This window comes from Eschrichtius robustus, chromosome 11 (genome assembly GCF_028021215.1).
Source record: "Eschrichtius robustus isolate mEscRob2 chromosome 11, mEscRob2.pri, whole genome shotgun sequence".
NCBI lineage: Eukaryota > Metazoa > Chordata > Mammalia > Artiodactyla > Eschrichtiidae > Eschrichtius > Eschrichtius robustus.
This window is the reverse complement of record NC_090834.1, coordinates 66,593,841-66,616,312: the sequence shown is the minus strand read 5'-3', so window position 1 is coordinate 66,616,312 and position 22,472 is coordinate 66,593,841. Positions and strand designations below refer to the sequence as shown.

Below are 22,472 nucleotides of genomic sequence, written 5' to 3'. Positions count from 1 at the left end.
CACTGGGGGCCTTCTCATTTCAGTGTATGATTCATAAATGTTTAGTGTGTAATGATCAGTCTATTTCCTACATATTTAATAGATGAAAATGAAACAATCTTTCTCTTTTTTTCCTCACACTGGTTCTTCTTAACTACACAATAATGTAACCCCGAATTTTAAGCAATTAAATTTTTGAACCCTGCTTGCCCATAGAAAGTGCTCAGGACAGTGTCTGGTGCTGAGTGGGCGCTCAGTAAATGCTAGTGTCCTCCTCTTTCCCCACACTGCTCCCTGCCCATCTACACAGACTGCACTTCTCAGGGGAGGGTTCCTGGGAGCCTCTTGCCCCTGGAGGGTGAGCTGGATTCTCAGGCTGTGCTGAAATCCCAGCACTTGGCTGAAAAGGCAGGGGTTGGACAGAATGACTCCTAAGAGCAGGTGACACCAGTGCATGTATGGGGAACAAGTGATTTCTGAGCTCATTTTGAGGGTGAGAAGCTGGACCCTTGGCACCTGACCAAACCCTCACCCCCAGGCAGCCTCTGAGTGTTACCTTTGTTTATCTTTTTAAAAGAAAGTGGCCTTCTTCCCCCCTCAGGAGGGGGAGAGAGATACGGTAGGATTGTCACCACTATGAGTGCTTACAATGTTGGTAACAATGGTGTGACAGGTGTGTGGCCAAAGTATGAGTAGCAGATATGAGTAGAAGGTGTGGGTGACAGGGTGTGTTATCATAAGTGTATTTGTTTGTCTTTTGCCTTAGAGTGTGAGAATTTTGAACAAGGAACCCTAGGCCTGGGTACAAAAGGGAACCAGAGCATCAGGTAACAGACGCTGGGCCCACCCTCCCTCTCTCACCCTCCAACCTCATGTCCTGGGAGGTTGGCACAGGAAGTGAGCATCCTTGATGACTTAACTAGAAGCAGAAGTTTGCCTGCAACTGTCTTCTTCAACCCCCAGACCCTGGAGTCGGGTGTGTGGTTGGGCGTCTGGGATGGTTGTGGGAGGATGTCCTGGCTCCTGCGCTGTGAGGCATGCAGTCTGTGCGCAGTCCTGCCTCTTCAGGGACCCCCCTTTCTCTGATCAAAGGGCTCCCAGGGGCTGGCAGGACCTGGCCAGGCAGAGCTGGTAGCAGGGTGGAATAGGGGCCTGTAGAGGGTTGGACTGAGGAGATCTTGAGCAGCAATTCAGTTGTGGGATCATGGATGAGCCTGACTTAGAGGTTGGGGCCAGAGGAGGCTCCCACCGAGACCCAGGGATGTCGTTCTTGCCCTAGACCCTTCAGTAGTGAGCCCAAGATTCCCTATGTGCGACTGGAGCGGCTCAAGATCTGTGCTGCCTCCTCAGGAGAGATGCCTGTGTTCAAGCTGAAGCCACAGAAGAATGAGCAGGATGGGAGCTTCCTGCTGATCATTGAATGTGGTGCTGAGTCCTCCAGCATGTCCATTAAGGTACCACTTTTCTCTGCCTTCTCCTTGAACCTTGGCCCAGCCTAGGAGCCTCTCTTTCCTCTCTGCTACTGGGAGAATTCTGGCTCTGGCATTGTTCTGAGTCTCTGAATGGGGCTGTAGCTTGGCCAGACCTTGTACCCTGCTACAAGTAGTCTGTGAGATGCGCACTAGGAGTGAGCTGTCCTAGTGTTCCTGGGGCTTGGCTGTCTTGGGGTCCTGGAGTAAGTCGGTGCCCAGGGCTTGTCATCTTTCCTCTCCCTCCCTCCACCACTTGGTGCCGTGCTCTGACTACTCAGACTCACTTCTTCCCCAAGGTCAGCCAGAACCACCTGTCTGATGCCATCCAGGCCCCAAACCTGGGGGGAAGAAAGGTCACTGTCACATCTCTGGCTGGGCAGCGGCCACCAGAAGTGGAGAGTGCATCTCCTGAAGAACACAGGCTCATTCCTCGAACCCCTGGAGCCAAGAAGGGGCCCCCAGTACCGATAGAGAATGAGGATTTCTGTGCTGTGTGCCTCAACGGGGGAGAGTTGCTGTGCTGTGACCGCTGCCCCAAAGTGTACCACCTTTCCTGCCACTTGCCAGCCTTGCTCAGCTTCCCAGGGTGAGTCATGCCAACCCCAGGCCCTGGCCAGGATAGCATGGTGATCTTCCAAGGGAGATTATTCCAGGCCAGGCCCACAGAGCTCCCTCAGGTGGACTTCCTGCCCTCTCTGGGCCTGCATGAATTACAGGTCTGTGACTTCGTGGCGCTATAGCTGTGTGTCTTCTGCACACAGACAGGTGGATGCTTCCCTTCCTCCTCTGTTCCCAGCTTCCTCCTGTCCAGATTTGTCCCCATACCCCTCTCCCAGACCCTTGCTAACTCCTAGTTTTCTGGATTCACTAAATCCTGAGTTACTAAATTTCTTTCAAGCTTGTGGCTAGGAAGCCATTCTCTACAGGCCAGGGCTAGGGACTCAGTTTCTCATGTCACCACCCCCCAAGCTTGTCTTGGGGTAGTGGGACAAGGGAGGGGGCTCTGGGCAATGTGCTGAGGGCTAACTTGGCCTCACTTGCCTCTGCAGGGGAGATTGGGTGTGTACCTTGTGCCGCAGCCTGACCCAGCCTGAGATGGAGTACGACTGCGAGAATGCCCGCTATAACCAGCCTGGAGTGCGGGCCCCTCCTGGCCTGAGCGCGTGTGACCAGAAGGTAGGGAGGGATCTCTGGGGCAGCCTGCCTGTGCCCATGGGGTCTGAGTCTTTTCTGAGGGGGTGAGAGGCCTCTCTGGATCCCTCTCTTTTGGGCTATGCCTATGGGGGTTGACTATGATTTTTCTTCTGCCAGCTGTTTCCCTCTGGCCTGGACGGCTGAACTGTGCCTTAGTATAGTGACTCATACCCTGTGGGACAGAGCCATCAGGGTCACTATCGTTAGTCCTTACTGAGGTGGGGCCAGAACAAAGTAACACGGTTGCCAACTCTGCTTTCTGCAGAAGTGTGAGAAGCTGGTACTGTCCTTGTGCTGCAACAGCCTCAGCCTGCCCTTCCACGAGCCTGTCAGCCCGCTGGTAAGGAAAGCCTCACCGCTTCTGCCGGCTACTGGACTTTCTGCTCAGAGCGCCCTGGGCCTGGAGCAGATCGTGGCGGTGCCCAGGGTGGGCTCAGAGCGTGGCCACTGGAAGCAGGAGTAATTTGTGCATGGCGTAGGGGACCCGGGGGCCATGGCCACTACAGCCCCCCAGCCAACAGCTGCTGCTGCGTCAGACCTGACTTGACATGTAAACCACTCCTCCTTTTCCCTTTCTCTTTTCCCTCCACACGTTTCTTCTTGCTGCCTTTGTCTTATGTTCTATTATTTCCATTCCAACTCATTCTCTCTCTCTCCTTCCTTCTTATCCTTCGCTCTTTCCTCTACTTCTCTGTTCCTATTTGCTTCCTCTTCTCTCCTCCCGCAAGGCCCGGCATTACTACCAGATTATCAAGCGACCCATGGACCTGTCGATCATCCGGAGGAAGCTGCAAAAGAAGGACCCAGCTCACTACACCACCCCGGAGGAGGTGGTATCAGATGTCCGCCTCATGTTCTGGAACTGTGCTAAGTTCAATTATGTATGTCTTCTCTGTTTTCCCTCTCCCCTATTTCCAATGACCCCAAGACTGTCATGGCTGGGCAGAAGTGTCTGGTTTGGGCCTGGGCTGCCATGAGGAACTGGGAGCAGGCCTCTTGGGGCCTACCGTAGTGAATGTTTATAAGCTCTTTCCCACATTTGGGCCTCAGCATGGACTCAGGAGGAATATGGGGGCTGCTAGTGACTGGCCATCTGTGGGTAACTGTCAGGGTCACGTCTGCTTTAAGAGCTGATACTAAACTGGTTATCCTGGGCCCTGAGGAGAAAATGTAAAGTTCCAGACATCCAGGAGACCCAGCCAGGCTTTGCGCTCTCTGTATAGCTCTTGAAGGGCCTGGAAGAGATGGGCTGGTGGAAGGGGGCCAGACCCTCACTGCTCTCCTCCCCCTTCAGCCCGACTCCGAGGTTGCAGAGGCAGGCCGCTGCCTGGAGGTGTTCTTTGAGGGCTGGTTGAAGGAGATCTACCCAGAGAAACGGTTTGCTCAGCCAAGGCAGGAGGACTCAGACTCTGAGGAGGAGTCTAGTGAGAGTGGGAATTCCACTCCCCAGGGCTTTCCATGGCCCCACTACATGCAGGAGGGCATCCAACCCAAGAGGCGGCGGCGACATATGGTAAGGAGGTGCTGCCAGCTGGCAGGCAGGTGGGTGGGTGATCGGGCTGGCAGGGGGCACCCACGCAGCATGTACAGAGTAACCGGAAGTGAAGCTGCTCGGGTGGCACAAGAGAGTGGTGACAACGAGCCCTCACTTGCAACCCCTTAGCCTAAGACAAAGGCAAGGCAGTGCAGGGCTCATCAGCTCCAAGGGCCACTGCAGCTCAGAGCCCTGAGACATGGGTGTACCTGCCCAGGGCCACCCAGAAAATTAGCAGCAGGACCAGGCCTCCTGACTCCCAGCTCAGTGCTGGTTACTCCACACTGTGAGGCCCATAAGAAGAGAAGGACCTGGTCTCAGTGCCTGATCTCAACTTGGGTTTGGCAGAAAGGGAGAGTCTTTTCAGCCCCTTGGTGTAGGGAAGGAAGGAGAGGTTTTGCTTGCAGGAAAGACGTCTAATCTGACCTTTTGTCTGGTCTCACCTGTGCAGACCTGAAACATCAATTCAGTGCTATTTAATTCCGCTGAAATGTATTGCCTGCCCACTGTGTGCCAGGGTCTGACTAGCCATCCCCGGTTGTTTGCAGCACTTGGCACACAGTGTTCAGTGGCTTCAGTGCGTTTTGCTGTTGCATTCCTGGGGTAGAATAAAACACTTTGGCTCTGGGGAATCCCAGTCTGGACAGTTGGCCTTTTCACACTGATAAACCCTACACTGGGCCATTCTGATTCCAAATATTTTTTTCTTCTTTCAGGAGAATGAAAGAGCAAAAAGAGTGTCGTTCCGCCTGGCCAACAGCATCTCCCAGGTGTGAGGGCTGGAAGGAGACCAAGTACTCTGGCGGCTGGTGCCCCATCCTGTTGACCACTCCTCCCCACCTTTCAGCTCATTCTCTTTGGATTGTGGATGTGAGACAAGTCTTGTTGAGCTCATAGTGCCCTTCTTTGCCGTTTGCATCTTACAGCATTTATTTTGGAGCCATAGTGCATCCACTACAGAGAGTAAACAGCAAAGAGGGGGGTGTTCCCTATTACCAGAACCATCAGATGTGTAGGGTCCACTTGACAAGACCAAGCCCAGTTAGGCTTGGAAGGACCAAACTTCCTTGGTGAATTCTTTCTGCTGAGGAAGGCAGACATTTCTCACCTTTCAGTGTGCAGGGCTCAGGAGCAATGTATATATCTGAACTCCTCCTGGGCCCAGAAGAGGGTAAAAGAAGGGAGAGAGGTTCTGACATATGGCAGGCCTGTGATCCCTGGCCCAGCACAGCCAAAGACTGTCACTGTTTGCCTTTGTTTGGCCTGCTCGGACAGAGGCACCTGCCCTGGACAGGGCAATGAGGCTTCTAGAGGCCATAGGTCTCAACTGGTGCCTATTCGGGTTCTAACGGTTTTCAGGGTATTTGTTTTTCATGCCCCCTTTCCTGACGCTGACTTAGGTGGCCTCTGTGAAGCTCTGGATAGTATGGCATTCTTGATGGGGCTGGGTGGCTGTGCAGAGACCACTGACATCTTTAGGCTCAGATTTCACTGGCAGGCTTAAGACGATGTTAACTTCAGAGCGTGCCATCTGTGCCACTGCTTTGGTGTCAGAACCTGCTTCTTAGAAGTGATTGTTGGTGGCCACCCCTTCATTATGTCCATTCAGAGGTCCAGACCCTGAGTTCTGCTTGGGAAAACTATGAGGAAGCTGCTGTCTGCTTCACATACAGAGGTTCCAGGCCAAGGAGAATGACCCACAACCAGCTCACTCTGCTGGGTCTCTCCTCCTACTTAGAGATCCTAGTTCTCAACTTCTCCACTTCACAGAGCCAAAGATCAGAAGTGAGTCCTCTGACTCACCTGCCCTCAGGCTGTCCACAGCCCAGAAAAAGCCAAGACTCTGCTGGCAGCCCTTTTTTTGTTGGAGGTTGGAGAAGGCCAGAGGGACCAGCAGGAGCCAGACCTAAGCATTCGTGGAAGTTCTATCTGGGGTGGAAAAGGGGAAAACTGAGAGGCGAGAAGCCTCTTTGGTGTCCTTTGGTGACCCTGAAGCAACTTCAGGACTTTATTTCTCCTAGAATGCAGAGAGAAGTGTTCTGGAGGTCACAGGCACAGGAGCGGAGCTCCAGGCTGCGTCTCGGATGGATTGTTGTGGTCTGTGCAAGGTGTTTGGGAGGAAAAGGCATAGGCAGATGATGCTGGGGGTCAGGCCACCTCACGAGCAAGGGCTTGGTTGAGAAGGAACCTATTGCTGATGTTGGCTTGGCCTGGGGACAGCTCTCCCTGGTCCTGTCATGGCTTAGCTAATTTCAAGGGGGCTGTAGGTCATGGCTTTACTTTTGCTAAGAGATGCAGTTTAAGGAAGTTCTTATTTGTAGGGCCCTTGTTAATGGGATAATTTTGATCAGAGAAAACATTTCTTCTCTCCTTGTGAGTGGATGGGACTGCTCGTTTCTTTTCCACCCAGGCTGAGAGAGCATCTTCACTTCAAAGCAGACTGTGCCCACTGACTTGCCATTCTTTCACCAGCACATGCCAAGCTCTTCTAAGCAGATGAACTTCCATAATCCTATTTTCTAGTTTGGGGTAACTAAGTCTTGAATAATCCAGTAGCCAGGCAATCTTTGCATGTAACCCTCTACTCTTTGGAGCTCACCTGACTTTATGGTTTGGGCTCTGACCACTTCCCTTTCAATTTTCAAATCTTTTTCTCTGTTTAGTTGGCTTGGCAAGGTTCTCTCTGTAATTACCTCATTAATTCCTCCTCTTGGTCATCTTTCCTTTGTGTGGCCCACCTTCACACCTTCTCTGAATGAGCTTCACCAGTGTTTTGTGTTGGGCAGCTGGGTGAGGGCTATGACAGGCTCAAACCCAACTGACATCTTTCCCCAAGACCAGCTAGAAACCACAAATATGAAGCAAAATACCGAGTTAAGTGCTTGGCTTCACTTCTATCAGTGAAGTTCCCAGCTTGGGTGTAGCCTGCTGGGCCAGTGGACCTTAGTAATGTGGTAGAGAGTCACATATTCCCTTCCCACTGCAGAGACCCTGCATGCTGAGAAGCTCCCTTTAGGCACCTGAGCAGTGGGGGAGGGGTGGGAGGTAGGGTGTCCTTTCCTCCAAGGGTGCGAGGCCCTGGCCCACCATCCCTACGTTGGTTACCCCACAACAGTGCCCTCTCCCTGGCTTTTCCTGTGTACCTAGCACCAGTGTTTTAACTGATGGTTTTGTTTTGTTTTTGCATGCAGAAAACAACATGATGTTTCAGAAGTTGAACAAAAGGCTACTAGCTGAGTGACTGACTTCACTGGCTCTTTGCTAACATTTGAGCTAATCCTGTTTTTGACTTATTCCCATAATGGCCCCATTTTGGAGTCAGTTAAGTCCTTTGGTCATTGACAAAGTCAGGAAATGGAAATACAATGAGTTCTGGATTCTTATGGTATAGAATGCAGTCCTAGAAGAGAAATTGGGTTTCTTGGGTATACTGAGAAACAGAAGAATGGAGTGGCTTCGGTTGATGCAAAGGAGATTTTAGTGCACTCTTCTAGAAATGGGTAGGTTGGCCTTGCCTAACTTCCAGCGATTGCCAGCTACACACCCTGCCTGTCTTTGCAGGTACCCCCTCCCTGGCAGCAGCCACCAGATCCTCTGCAGGCTCTGCTCCACAGAAGACCCTACCATCAACCCTGGCGGACTCTGACTCTCTGTACCCATTTCTGGCAACAGGTCTTTGCCTTGCCTCTAAGACTTAGACCTCTTCTTGTTTGTTCCTGGGCTCTGCTCTGCTTTCTCTCTCACTCCATGGTGTCACCTATAGTCTTCTCTTCTGAACTCCTGAACTGAGACTTTGTTCCTTTTGGATTACCATCCCCTATGCTTCCTCTTCTCCCACTCCAACACTGCTATTAAATAAATTGCCTGCTCCTTTAGCCCAGTTCCAAGACCTTAGCTTTCTGTTCTCCCAGTCTTTCAGCTTTCTCCTGGACTTCTTCCTCTCCTGAGCCTAAACCCATGGCCCATGACACACTGACGGTTTTGTCAGCATCCTGAACTTCCTCATCTCCTCCAACTTCTGCTGAAACTATCAACCATTCTCCATTTTCTGCATCAACCTATTTTTTGCTCCCTCTCTCTGGGCCCCTAAGCATGAAAAATTCAGAGTTGACAGTCTCAGTTGGGCTCTCAGTATTGATTGGTGTGTCTTTGACTTGTTACTACTCTGCTTTCGATCCATGCCCTTCATCTTTGCTGTCAGCAAATGACTGGCCTCATTGCCTACTTCACAGAAGAGAGGCCCTAAAGCAAAAACTTTCCTGTCCGTGTGCTCCTCTCCCCCTCCCATCCCTCTGTGTCTGTATCCCTCCTCAGGTCCTTTCCAGTTGCTCCTATTTGGTGCTCTGTTCTTGAATCCTGCTATATGTCTTCCAAGACTTTGCTCCGTTGCATATCCCACTGCTCCCATTTTCCAGGGTCTTCAACCTCCCTCTCCATTGATTACCTCCACATAGCTTACAAACAAACAAAGTTCTCCCCAAGATTAAAACAAAATTTCTTAGAGTCTGTCGCACTTACAGTTTTTTCCTCAATAGCCAAGTTTCTTTAAAAAAAATCTTTCCATTGATTTCTTCTTCATCACTTTCCAATCCTCTATAGATTTTCATAAAAGTCACCAGTGACCACCCAGTTGCCAAATCAAGCGAATACCTTTCGGTCCTCAACTGTCTTGAACTCTCTACAGCATTTCACATCATCTGCCACTTCCTGTTTGAAAAACCCTCTTCACTTGGCTTTCATGACAGCACAATTCTCTGGATTATCCTCTTACCTTTCAGCCACACAGGCTGAGCCTTCCTTGAAATATTGACAGGGGGACACATCTGTAGCTTTCTGTGGTCTCTCCTCTTTAGGGGTAGGATAGTCAGGAGGAAGCACAGCTGCTCCTGCTCCCTACCCTCTGTGTCTGCCTGTTCTCTTTGAGTTCATTTCTTCTCCTGGACTCAGTTCTCCTCATGCCAGGCATGTGTATGAGCTCTGCTGGGAGGACACCATCTGTGATTGTCTCTGTCTGTCTCTCCCAGTGCAGCACAGGGACAGATTTTAGCCATGTTTGCTAAGAGGCCCCATATAAGTCAGCCCAAGAATGTGGACTGGATCTTACCAAGAAGAAACTTGGTAAGCTGGATTACCCAGCTGGTGGGCAGCTCTTCACCAGGATCCTCATACCAGTTAGAGCCTGCCTTAGTCGGTAAGGTCTTGGAATCATGGTAAGCATGTTTCCATGCATGGTTCAGTTCTGCTAGCCAGGGGGAGAATCCTGGCGGGGGCGGGGGTGGGTGTCTGCCACTGATAACATTCTGACGGAGGGAAACTGGGCAGTGCTGTGATTCATCACTTTCTTGGGGTTCAGCTGGGGTCAGCCTGGCCCCTTTAGCTGGGTCTTTCCCGTCTGTTCTGGTCACCACCACCTGCTTGCTCCAGTTGTTCCTGGAGCTAGAAGCAGATGCCGGTTGTTTTCTTGGAGGCAGGAGGGTATGGTAGAAAGATATCTGATTTGAGATGCTAAACACCAAAATTTTGGCTCTGCCAGTTGTGAACTGTGTGACCTTGGGTACAGTTTCCCCATCTATAAAGTTGTGGGGAGGAAGGATGGTGAAAACAGTGCTCTCTCAGAGGCTCTCCAGCTCTAAAGATGGTAATGGTGATTCTAATTCTAAAGCTCAGGCCACACAGGGAGCAAGGGAACACTGGAGCAGTTCACAGCTAGGGAGTCTTGACCAAGGCAGGGCAAAGGGACTCACAGGCCAAAATGAGCTGCTTTGAGGAAAGTCTTTAGTAGCTGGTGCTGCTTCTGGAGCCATATACCCATTCCTCAAACTGCACCCCCTTCGTTGGCTATGTAGGGTGAGTTCCTCCTAGGCCTTTTCTAGAAGTGGACGTTGGATCCCAAGTGGTTGGGGGCATGAGGGAAGAACATGATAAGGGGAAGTGTCACTGATCTTAATAGGACCTACACATTCTAGAACAAATTAAAAGATAGCACTTTTCTTTACCAGTAATTGTGTCCTGGAGTGTTTTTTGAGTGGAGATGGTTGAACATGCTTCATGGTCTTCTCACCCTCAGACTCCAACATCATTAAGACACAAGGTGAGGAAGAGTAGACTGGGGAGCTTCCTCTCTAGGGAAGAACTCAGCTCTCTGCTTCTTATTGCACGAACACATCCTGTTCTTTAAAATACAGGCAGCAAGTCTGAAGGAGAGTTAGGGGGAAAAGCATCTTAAGAATGCCCACCACTTCTGGACGTTCAACACTTTAGGAATATCCTTTATATAGTGATATCCCCCAGTTACCTAACCTTAGTGCTCCTCTCTGCCCAATGGTTTCTAGCCATTGTGGGGGTTAAGGACACTGTAATGAATATTTGTCATTCATTTTGACCTAACTATCTAGGTAGGCCCTGTTTTTCCAAAGCACAGAGTGCCTCATCCTGTTTTTCATCCTGAATTCCTCTCAGGGTGCATGTCAGTCAGTGCCTGCTGTGACTGATAGCTTAATCCTTGTCCAACTGGGTGGTGAGCGATGCTCTTTGTTCTTCTTTGTTTGCAAGGGGAAGTATCTCTTTCAGAAGTTTTCTAGCTAATAATGGAAGGGTTGGTAAACTGGAATATCACCATTTTTCAACCCCCAGTGAATGAATGGATCTAGGCAGTGACCATCCAAGGTTACCCATATCACAGAGACATCCGGACATTACATGTCTCCTGATACACAACATCATCTATGAAGTGTTTCCAAATAAATAGAATCTGAATCTAATCAAGTCTCTAGATTTAACTACCAATTTACAGATGTAGTTTCCAACTGAGAGGGAAAAACAAAGAACAGAGGAACATTTAAAATGACATCACAAGGATACAATCAGTAAAATCCAGTCTGTGAGCAATGACAGAACAAATGACCTGGTTTCTTCAACAAATGTATTGCAAGGAAAAAAAAAAAAGAGATGGGGGGGGAAACCTACAGACTAAAGAGACTTAAAAAAGCATATAAAACAATTGCAAAGTATGGAACTTATTTGCATCCTGGTTTAAAGAATACTATGAGACGATTGGGAATAGATGAAAACTCAGGATATTTGATGATATTAGGATTTATTATTTTTAGTGTTATTATTACTTTATATTATCTTTAATTTTTATGTTACTTTTTAGGTGTGATCAAGATTTGTAACAGTAGAATATTAGAAACAATGAAAAGCCTATAGAAGATGGTTAAATAATTAATATGATATAATTTAAAATGATATTTAAAGAGTCTATAGGCATACTTGAACTGAGACAAAGACTCTCAAAGTCTTTGTTTGAATTAGGAATCCAACAGAGTCAGAAGATACATAAAGGGAGAAAGAAATTCTAAACTTCTTCTGGCTTGAGAAACCTCTCAAGTATTTCAGAAAGCAGAGGTATCAGTTAAAATAATTATCAAGCTCATTTGAAAGGACAGTATTGGGACAAGTGGGGAAATTTTAATACGGGCTGATAACTTGTATTAATATTAAGCTTCCTGAGAGCGATACTTTGAGCTGTGGTTACAGAGGAAAAAGGCCTTGTTTTTAGGTGGTACATGCTAAAGTGTTTAGGGACAAAGGATCATGATGTCTGCAACTAACTCTCAGGGCTGGAAAAACTACATATTACATTATTAGAAGTAAAACAGATGTGGCAAAAAGTTAACAACTGGTAAATCTAGATGAAGGGGACATGGATGTTTATTACACTGTTCTTGGGAGGGAAAAGGGCAAATAATTTTAACAAATGGAATATGAGGCATGCAATGTTTGCATCTAGAATAACAACATGGAAAATAATTAGGAGATGATGCTAAATTGAAAAAAGCAAAACAGAATTATATGTAAAATAAAAGAAAAAAGATACAAATACAAATATATAAAATGTTATTATCCTAAAATATATTAGGGTGGTAGCATTATGCATAATTTTTCTGTCTTTTCCCCAAACTTTGGTGTTAAAATGCTGTACTGCTTTTATACAAATACTTTTATATGTATTTTTAAACTTTTATCATGGTATATTTCAAATATCATCTTTTATGTCTTAGCCAAAACCCCTCTTCCGAGAGTTTTTCCTAACTACCCAGTCTAAAGTGGACCCCAGGCACTCGCTCTCACAATCTTGTTTTATTGTCAGCATAGCACTTACTACTATGTGTATTTATCCATTTCCTTAATTTGTTTTCTTGTACATTGTCTAGGTCGCCCCTCATATGGTATAAGCTCCCTGAAAGCAGAAATCTTGCCCAGACCCTAGAACAGTGCCTGTAGTTGCTCAACAAGTATTTGTTGAATGAATGAATGAAATCAGGTCTTTGTCATCCAACCTCCCATTTTACTGGGAACACTGAAGTCTTGAGAAGGGGAAGGACTTGTCCCAGTTTCCTCATGGGTTGGTGGCGATGTCAGAGCTAGAACTCAAGCCTTGTGACTTAAGTCTCAAAAAGCTCTTCTTTCAAAATGTCTAAGGCCAAAATAGCTCCTGGGCACCAGACAAGTGGCAGGAGTGAGGGAGGATCCACAGCCCATTCCCTTTGTTGCAGTGTGCCAGAAGCCCCATAGGTGGCGCCAGCGGTGCTCATTTAGCTCTCTGGCAAAGTCAGGAAAGTGTGCTAGGGAGACATTTTGATAAGGAGCGGGATATTTGCACAGCCTTAAATTGCCTCTCTACCGACGGCTCATTAGTTGTGAGGGAGAAAAAAATACACAGTAATTAAACAGTGGAGAAATAAGACAACTCCTTGACTGTGTGATCAAAATAACGTCACCAGTGAGGGACAGGTGGACACGTTGTGCATCCGGAAGTGATACCCTGAGAAGGACACAACATCACCCATCCAATATCGCAGCCTAGAATGCATACTCTGAACCTAATTATGGAGAAACATCAGACAAACCCAAAATGAGGAATGTTATGTTAAAGTCAGGGGATAGGGGGCTGGATTTTAGAAAAATGTCTATGTCACTAATGACAAAGAAAAGCTATGAAAATGTTCCACATTAAAAAAGGCTAAAGACACATGACAACTAAATGCAATATCCAGGACTAAACTGGGTCCTGTAGTGGAAGGGGGGAAATGCTTAAAGGACATCATTGGGTCAACTGACAAAATTGGAATATGGATAGTAGATTACAGTATCGTATCAATGCTAACTACACTACAGTTGATAACTGTGCTGTGGTTATATAATAAATTACCCTTTTTTTTAGGAAATATGCACTGGAGTATTTAGGTGTAAAAGGCCATAGTGTATGTAACTTACCTTTAAATGGTGCAAAAAATATTTTTTTTATAATTTAAATATGTAAAAATATATTTTAATATAATTTATCTATATTGTATTTTTCAATATATTTATATATTTAATTAGAAAAATACCTAATTAGAAAAAATCAGAAAAATATATACAGGATACAAATAAAGCAAATGGGATAAAATGTTAATAGGTGAATCTGGGTTTAGAGGGTATATGGGTATTCTTTCTACTATTTTTATTTTCACAACTTTTCTGTAAGTTTGAAATTGTTACCAAATGAAGATTTAAGAAGAGAAAAAAATGAATTAAAGGATGGTGATTCCAGGCACCTCCTCTGCCCACCCATTCCTCTTTCCATTATGCAACAGTTCAGAGCTTGGTACCCTGCCTTATTTGGGTGTATCTTCTGCTGTCCTCTTTGCTTCCGTCTTTTCTCTACTGAAAGGATTGTGTTTGGCTTCTGGACTCTGAGGCAGAGGCCTAAGCTGGAGGAGGTGAAATTACCTCATGGCTGGAAAATGCTACTGCTAGCCTCTGTAAGGGGATGTGGAGAGGCAGTGAAGGGCTCTGAGTTTAGTCTCCATCCTCACTCTGGCCTCCAGGAACTGAGGGTGTCTGTGGGGTCAGCTTGTTGGAAGCAATCTGGCTTCGGCTAGGTTTCCCCAGTCATCTTAACGAGGCATCTGGTATCCAAGGGTCTCAGCTGGGGTGGGTGTGGCAAGAGCCTTGGCAGAATGGGGACAGGGAGGGCTTAGCTATCCTTTCTTTCTGCCTGTAGTTTCTTGGAAGTGATACAATCCATCTTCTCTCCTGAGCCTGGAATGCTATACACCCTTGAATCCTCAGGAGTCCTTCCAATCTTCCAACGATTGACTTTGCATTAAATCAGCAAGGTTGGATGTCAGGTAATAAGGAGGTGGAATATTTGCCTCAGGTTTGATCCTGCACTTCTTCCTGAGATGGCTTCTGGTGGTGTTTCCTCTGGCTCCACACTCTTCACGTATGAGTAAAAGAGACTTCATCCCTCCATCCCCATGCTGGGACCTGCTCTGCCCTGTCCCTTACCCAGTCAGGCTCATAGGAGAAGGAGGTCAGTCTCTGCAGTCAGCTGGGAAAAATGAGGAGGGTCTGGACTAAAGCTCCAGCTCCCTTTACTCACCTTGTAAGTCAAGCAGGAAGCGGTTACTCCCTCTTATCTGAGCTCTGTAAATGAAGTTCCGGGCTGTGAACTCCCTTAGACATAGCCAAAAGATGTTTGAATGAACCAGCCAAACTTCCAAATGAATGGTGTTTTTAATCACTGAACCATTGCAAGACTCATTATTAGCTTTCGTTACTCTTTTGGCCAACTTTGGTAGGAAACCTTGAAGACCGTTGACAGTAATGGCTGTCTTGCACTCACAGGTAAGTGAGGCAGTGAAGCCTAATGGTTAGGAGCACAGACTCTGGACCAGAACAGCCTGGATGGGACTCACACGTACCAGCTGTGTGATCTTGGACAAATCGCTGTACTTTTGTTTCTTTGTCTGTAAAATAAGGATAATAACAGTACTTATCTCATGGAGCTGTTGTGAGGATTGAATAAGTTAAAATACAGAAAGCATTTGGGACAGTGCCTGGAACAGAGTTGATGATATTAGGTGAGTGAATATCACCTGTATTTTGTGAAAACTAAGACACCAAGATGCTGGCACTTTCTTGGTCCTTCAGGGAGACTTTTACACATGTCAGGACTGCTACCTGGCTGACAGCAATAGTAATATGTAATCAATTATGCAACCCAATTTCAAAGAAGTTTAAAAAGTGAAAAATACATGGGTTTTAGAATCCATGAAATATAAAGTATTATTTAGTTGTTTTTACTTTACTCTTTTGAGACATAATTCATATACCTAATATTCACTTTTTAAAAGTGTACAATTTAATGGTTTTTAGTATATTCACAAGGTTGTTCAACCATCACCACTGTCTAATTTTAGAACATTTTTATCACCTCCAAAAGAAATTCTATACCTGTTAACAGTCTCTCCCCATTCCCTCTTCCCAGTTCCTGGCAACCACTAATTTACTTTTTCTCTATACAGACTTGCCTATTTGGGACATTTCATATAAATGGAATCATACAAGATATGGCTTTTTGCATCTGGCTTCTTTCAGTTAGCATAATGTTTTCAAGGTTTATCCATGTTGTAGCATGTATCAGTACTTCATTCCTGTTTGTAGCCAAATACAATTCCATTGTACGGATATACCATTTATTGTTTATCTATTCATCATTTAATGGCCATTTTGGGTTGTTTCCACTTTTGGCTATTATGAATAATGCTTCTATGAACATTTGTAAGTTTTTTGTGTGGACATGTAATTTCAATTCTCTTGGGTACTGGTCATATGATAACTCTATGCTTAATTTTTTTTTTTTAATTTTATTATTATTTATTTTATTTATTTATTTTTGGCTGCGTTGGGTCTTTGCTGCTGCGCGCGGGCTTTTTCTAGCTGCGGTGAGTGGGGGCTGCTCTTCGTTGTGGTGCGTGGGCTTCTCTTTTCAGTGGCTTCTCTTGTTGCAGAGCACGGGCTCCAGGCGCCAGGCTTCAGGAGTTGTGGCACTTGGGCTCTGGAGCGTAGGCTCAGTAGTTGTGGCACACGGGCTTAGTTGCTCTGCAGCATGTGGGGTCTTCCCGGACCAGGGCTCGAACCCATGTCCCCTGCATTGGCAGGCGGATTCTTAACCACTGCGCCGCAAGGGAAACCCTATGCTTAATTGTTTAATAAACTGCCAGACTATTTTCCAAAGCAGCTATACATTTTATATTCCCACCAGTAATGTATGAAGGTTCCAATTTTTCCACATCATCACCAGCATATATTATTGTCTGTCTTTTTGATTCTAGCCATCCTGGTGGGTATTAAGTGGTATCCCATTATGGTTTTGATTTGCATTTCCCCAATGACAAATGATATTGAACATCTTTTTATGTGCTTATTGGCTTTATGTATATCTACTTTGGAAAAATGTCTTCAAATTCTTTGCCCACTTTTACATTGAGTTATTTGTTTTTTTACTGTTGAGTTGTAGGAATTCTTAATATATTTTAGATACTAGACTCTTGTCACTTGTAAGACTTGCACATATTTTTCTCCCATTTTGTGGGTGTCTTTTATTTTCTTGATAGTCTTTTGAAGCACAAGTTTTAGTTTGATGAAGTCCAATTTATCTATTTTTTCTTTGGTTGCTTTTGCTTTAGATGCCATATCTAAGAAACCATTGCCTAATCCGTCTTGAAGATTTATAACTGTGTTTTTTCTAAGAGTTTTATTGTTTTAGCTCCTATGTTTAGGTCTTTGGTCCATTTTGAGTTAACTTTTGTATATGGTGTGAGGTACAGGTTCAAATATACTCTCTTGCAGTTTTCCTAGCATCATTTGTTGAAGATTATCCTGTCACCCATTGAATTGCCATGGCACCCTTGTCAGTTGTTCAATGATGCATGGATTTATTTCTGGGCTCTCGTTTCTATTCTGTTGTTTTATATGTCTATCCTTATGCCAATATGACAGTCTTGATTACTAAAGCTTTGTAGTAAGTTTTGAAATCCGGAAGTGTGAGTCCTCCAACTTTGTTCTTCTTTTTAAGATTGTTTTGCCTCCTCTGAGTTTCTTGCACCTCCATATGAATTTTAGGATCAGATGGTGAATTTCTACAAAAAAGGCAGCTGAAATTTAGGTAAGGATTGCATTGAATTTGTAGATCAATGTGGGGAGTATTTCCATCTAAACAATATCAAGTCTTCCACTCTATGAACCATTAATTTCGTTTTGGCTTGCACTAACCTGAACTCTATTAGTTTTATCTGACAAGGGGGCTGTGTCAGACATCCACAGTTGATCAGAAAAACTGAGTTAATTGCTAAATGTTTATTTCCTTTTGAGCTGTGGGGATAAGGTACAGTTTTACTTTTGTCAAGGTAGGAGAAGAGAAAAGTGGAAAGAAGAGAAAAGTGGTAGAGCCTACCAATAATCAAAGAGCTATCATTAGGATAAAGTTACATTTTGCATTATACACTTTTCAAAGACATGTCCCCCAATTTAAGAAATCTTAATATAACACATAATGATTTTAAAATATCATAATTTATCTTATAGAACAGAAAAATTATGGAGTGATGTTTTTGTGATATAGAGTCTTTTGAATAACAGAGATAAATTGTAATTAATGTGTAAATCAACTGCTTCTTGACTTACGAAAACTGAAGTCCATCTCTTCCCTCCAAGACTTTGGTATTTTTACTAACAGGGTCAACAAACCCTGGAACAAACTATACTAATTGCTTCTATGTTTTGTTACATTGACAAACTTGGATTCTGATCTCTCTTCTTAAATGTCAAGCAATTTGATATTGCATTGTAACAATGATGTTACCATAGAGTGTTTAAGTAAACAGCATATAACACTTGTTGGCAGTGGTGACTTTGATAATTACTGGACTAGGATGAGAGCCGATTGCTGTGCAGTAATGACCCCTGGAATAGACTGAGCTCCCTTGGCAGTGTCAACAGTTTGTTGTTGTTAGGGGTCATGGTGTTGCAATCCATCACCTCACTGAGAACTGATGACTTCAGACATGGTAACCAGCCGGGATATTTAACACAGCTGCCTTGAGCCACTGGAAAACTTCAAGAAACTTTCTGTCTAAGGCATTTACATAAAGGGTTCCCCAAGAAAACCCAGTAGCTCTATGAACATATTGTAGGGAGTTATGTTTTACTTCCTTGTGTAGTTTCTCTGATTCTTCCCTATAAATATTGGTGACATTTGCACATTAGAAATGAATATTTGTCTATCTGTCAGCCTATTTACCTATTTATCTATCCACCTATATATCAACATGTTCTACAAAGTCTCTTCTTTCCTTCTTCCTGCACTTCCTTTATTCATTCTTTCATTTACTAATGCCATGGTTTTTTATTAAATAGCTACTAACTGCCAGCCACTGTTCCAGGTACTGGGAGCAATCAATAAACAAAGAGGCTGGGTCCCTACTGTCTTGAAGCTTAACTTCCAGTGAGGGAAGAAAGAAAATAAATCAGATGGTCTTAGATGGTGTTCAGTGCTCTAGGACAACAAAGTAAAGTAATGTGATAGACTGTGGGAGGGACTACTTTAGATAGGGGGATCAGGGAAGGCTTCTCTGAGGAGGTGGCATGTGAGCTGAGATATAGATGATTAAAAGGAACCAGCCTTGTGGAGGTATGGGGGCAGAGACTTATAGGCAGAGGAAACAAGTCAAAATATCTGAAGCAGCTTAAAATAATACAGTCAATACAATGAAAAAAAAAAAGGTAGAAATGTGGGAAAATGGAAGAGAGAGAGAACAGAAGAAAGTTGTAACACTGATATGCAAGCAGTAGAGTTTGACAAAATTACTAATGTTGAGCTGCAAATTTGGTTCCTGTCTTCCTAGAAGCGAAGGTGAAAAGGGAAAAGTGATCAATTTCATGGTTTGCTTTCTTTATGAGGAAATCAGTTTTTCAAGGAGAAAAAGATTCTTTTCCCTGGCATTCAGGACTGAAATACATTAAGGCACAGAGTGATCGTATGTTAGTGTGCATCCACCCCCACCTTCCCCCTAGATGTCCATGTCCTAATTCCTCGAAGCTGTGAATGTTACTTTCCGTGCGAAAAGCACTTTGGAGAGGTGATTAAGCTAAGGACCTTGGGATGGGGAGATTATTCTGGAATTTCTGGGTGGACCCAATCTAATCATTTGGGTCCTTAAAATCTAAGAACCTTCCTAGCTAGAAGCAGAGGGAGAAGTAACTTCAGAAGCACAGTCAGAAAGATGCAATATTGCTGCCTTTGAAGATGGAGGAAAAGGGCCATGAACCCAAGGGATGTAGGTAACCTCTAGAAACTGGAAAAGGCAAGGAAACAGATTCTCCCCTGGAGCCTCCAGAAAAGAACAAGTCCCTGCTGACACTGATTTTAGTCCAGTGAGTCCTGTGTCAGACTTCTGACTTATAGAACTGCCAGATAATACACTTACATTGTTTAATCACCAAGTATGTGGTAATTTGTTACAAAAGCCATATAAAACCAATATAATTAGATTCATCTTGGTTGCAATAACAGAAACTCAGCCATTTGAACTAGCTTAAGCAAAAGAGTGCATCTTATTATAAAGATTTGGAATATTACATGGAATTCAAAGGCAGGAATGCAGCTCATTTCAAGAAATAAAATGATCAGGGATGGAAAGCTGTCACAACTCTTTTGGTCTCTTCTCTCCTCTTTGTGAATCTCTTTCATACTTCCTGTTCTTTTCACATTTTTCCTGCAACTTGGTTTTCTGCATTTCTCCAGGCCACATTATGGGAAGGCATGTCTGTGGATAGCTTCTGACTTTCAATATTACAGCATTCTATGTTTCTATGTTAGCTACCTAGATTTAGAAAAAGTAAAATCTCTCAGTCCTAATTCCAGATTCCTGGGAGAAAGATGTGATTGGGTTGGCTCTGGTACTGCTGTTGGAGCAATAGACTGTGGACAGGTGGCCTGGTTTGTCTGAGGATCAGGGCTAGTTTCCAGAAAACGATATCTGGCTATACTGCTGATTTTATTTTTGTATTTTAATTTTTTAGATTTTTTTTGATGTGGACCATTTTTAAAGTCTTTATTGACTTTGTTACAATATTGCTTCTGTTTTATGTTTTGGTTTTTTTTGGCCGCAAGGCATGTGGGATCTTATCTCCCCGACCAGGGAGCAAACCCGCACCCCCTGCACTGGAAGGTGAGGTCTTAACCGCTAGACCGCCAGGGAAGTCCCTATACTGCTGATTTTAAAATGCAACTTTCAACTCATCTAGGGGTCAATAAATCATTTAACGGGTGGAAACCAGCATTAAAAAGCGATAAAATGCATGTGGAATGGGTAATATTTTATAAAACTTGTTTTAGTTATTAAATGCATAGGTACCTGTGTACTGGGTGATAATGTAAAACATATTTCTTTTGGTGGATTATCGTCCAAAAGACTTGAAAAACCCTGGGCTGGGCAATATGGTAGGATTCTGCTACTGGGATGTAATAAACATCATTCTTAAAATAATCCCTCCAGTAAATTCAGAGGTGTCATGCGTATCTTTTTTTAATAGCATCTCAATATAAGCAGATGGCATAAGGGTAAAGCATGACTTGGTAGAGACAATTTTGTAAGGGTGAAGAAAAAGTGGAACAAACAGCTTTTTGATGGTCTGGCTTAATTCAGGATAAAACATAGCCCAGTGGTTCCCAATCTAGCTTTGTATCAAGCTCATATGAAGATCTTTTAAAAATGGTTTCATGAGATTTACTTAATCAGAATTTCTGGAAGCGTGTCCTGTGAATCTGTATTTAAACACAAAGCAAAACAAACAGAACTCCCCGGATGTCTCTGATATGTAGCAGGTTTGGAACTCACTTGACCCAGAGACTATGTAGAGGAGGGGGTCATCTGCATGCCTTTCAAACAATTCTCCGTAACTGTAGTTTCTCTCCACCAGGCTTTTCACAGCCATTAGAAAGTGGACAGTTCAAAGTTATTTCTTGGTAAGGCTGTGGAGTGTAAGACTACACAGCTGCTGACTAAAGGCAGATCCACACACTTCACAGCTCAGTGAAGCAGATGGTAGAGTTTATCTTCTTTTGTTGGACATTGTGGCACTAACACTCACGCTTGGATAGAGGCAGCGTTCGGGAAGAGAGACAGAAAATTCTTGCAGGCTATTCCAGACCCTTGTTAGACAGCAGTTCTGTACTTCTTCAGAACAAAGTCTGGCCAATACCCCAAAGTTCTAGAGTACAGGACATGGTGGGGATTATTTTTGTGTTCGGAAAATTTGCAAAACTGAAGTTACCGGTTGCTTTCCACGGCCATTATGAGTTTTCAGATGAAGCTGACGGGAGGAACCCGTTGCCAAAGGTGGACTTCTACCTCTAAGCAATAAAATGAATCGACCTGCTGTACCAAGTTCTTGGCTATTAATCAAATAAATTTTAGAGGACATCTGCCTGAATAATTAGGCTAGTATCTGGAGAGTTGAGCCCACCCCTCGTCCCCCCACCCCCGCGGCAGCTGCTAGAGAACAAGACCCGTGTCCACAGAAGCCATTCCTAGTTCAGGTCAGAAATACATTAGCATACAGCTGGAGCCCGCATTTCTAGCCTCTATTGCAGGGGGGCACGCATTCAGATGGTTCCACAGAGCTCTGTGGCTAAAACATATTCCTGGTAATTGTCATTTGATCTCTCAAGAGCCTTCTCAGCGCCTCCGTGGGGACAAACACCCTGCACTCCGGGGTCTGTCCCCCCAGCACTGGTATTCATTTCCCTGACTTTTAGGCCGGCTCGGAACCCACTGCAGTGCGAGGCTTACAGCCCCAGCTCCAACCGGCTGGACCACAAGGCCTCGAGCCCTGAGCGAGAATATTAGCCTGGACATCACCTCAGCACTGTGATATCACTGTTATAAAGTGTAACATGTGTCTGCTTCTCTGTCCCCGAGACAGGCTTCTCAGGTCCATTGCTAAGAGGAGCTGCTCGCGGGAACGCCTCCGAACGCACCTGGGAGCACCCTCCTCGCCACCCCCGCCGCGGGGAGAAGGGCTTCGCGTCAAGCCGACGCGCTTTGTCCCGACGCGGCCCCCGTCCACCTCCCTGCGGCTGCCCCGCCGGCCGAAAAGTTTCTTCAGGTGCGGAATTCCGGACTTGGCGACTACCAGCGCGGAGTGTGCGCGCCAGTTGGGAGCCAGCCCGCTCGACGGCCCGGGTGAGTGGCCCCCTGGCGTTGCGGTGCAGGGCGGACCCCGCGGAAGTGGGCGGGAGGCCCCGGGCTAAAGCCGACCTGGCCGTTGCTGTGGCAACGCGCTGGCAAACAGGCAGCTGGGCCTCCGCCGCTCAGTCGGCTGGTGGCCCCCGCCGTCCCTTCCTAGTGTTTCCCGGGGCCCAGACGTTGGGACCTCATTTCCCCCTGGGTCGGTGT

General features: G+C 45.3%; 1 protein-coding gene across 4 annotated transcripts in view; it reads left to right on the top strand.

Moving 5' to 3' along the window:
* The window catches only part of TRIM66 (tripartite motif containing 66), a 72,647-nt gene extending 50,601 nt beyond the window's left edge, over nucleotides 1–22,046 (top strand). For 2 of the 4 annotated variants that reach the window (XM_068556236.1, XM_068556234.1), the window contains 9 exons: nucleotides 746–806; nucleotides 1,259–1,433; nucleotides 1,748–2,037; nucleotides 2,501–2,627; nucleotides 2,911–2,985; nucleotides 3,374–3,526; nucleotides 3,940–4,158; nucleotides 4,896–4,949; nucleotides 22,000–22,046. In XM_068556236.1, coding sequence (XP_068412337.1) covers nucleotides 746–806; nucleotides 1,259–1,433; nucleotides 1,748–2,037; nucleotides 2,501–2,627; nucleotides 2,911–2,985; nucleotides 3,374–3,526; nucleotides 3,940–4,158; nucleotides 4,896–4,949; nucleotides 22,000–22,020 — 1,175 coding nt within the window. In that variant the 3' untranslated portion in view covers nucleotides 22,021–22,046. Of the gene's footprint in view, nucleotides 1–745; nucleotides 807–1,258; nucleotides 1,434–1,747; nucleotides 2,038–2,500; nucleotides 2,628–2,910; nucleotides 2,986–3,373; nucleotides 3,527–3,939; nucleotides 4,159–4,895; nucleotides 10,182–21,999 lie in introns of those variants that run through there. The other 2 variants (XM_068556237.1, XM_068556238.1) reach the window with 2 other exon arrangements.
* Nucleotides 22,047–22,472: the final 426 nt, after the last annotated feature.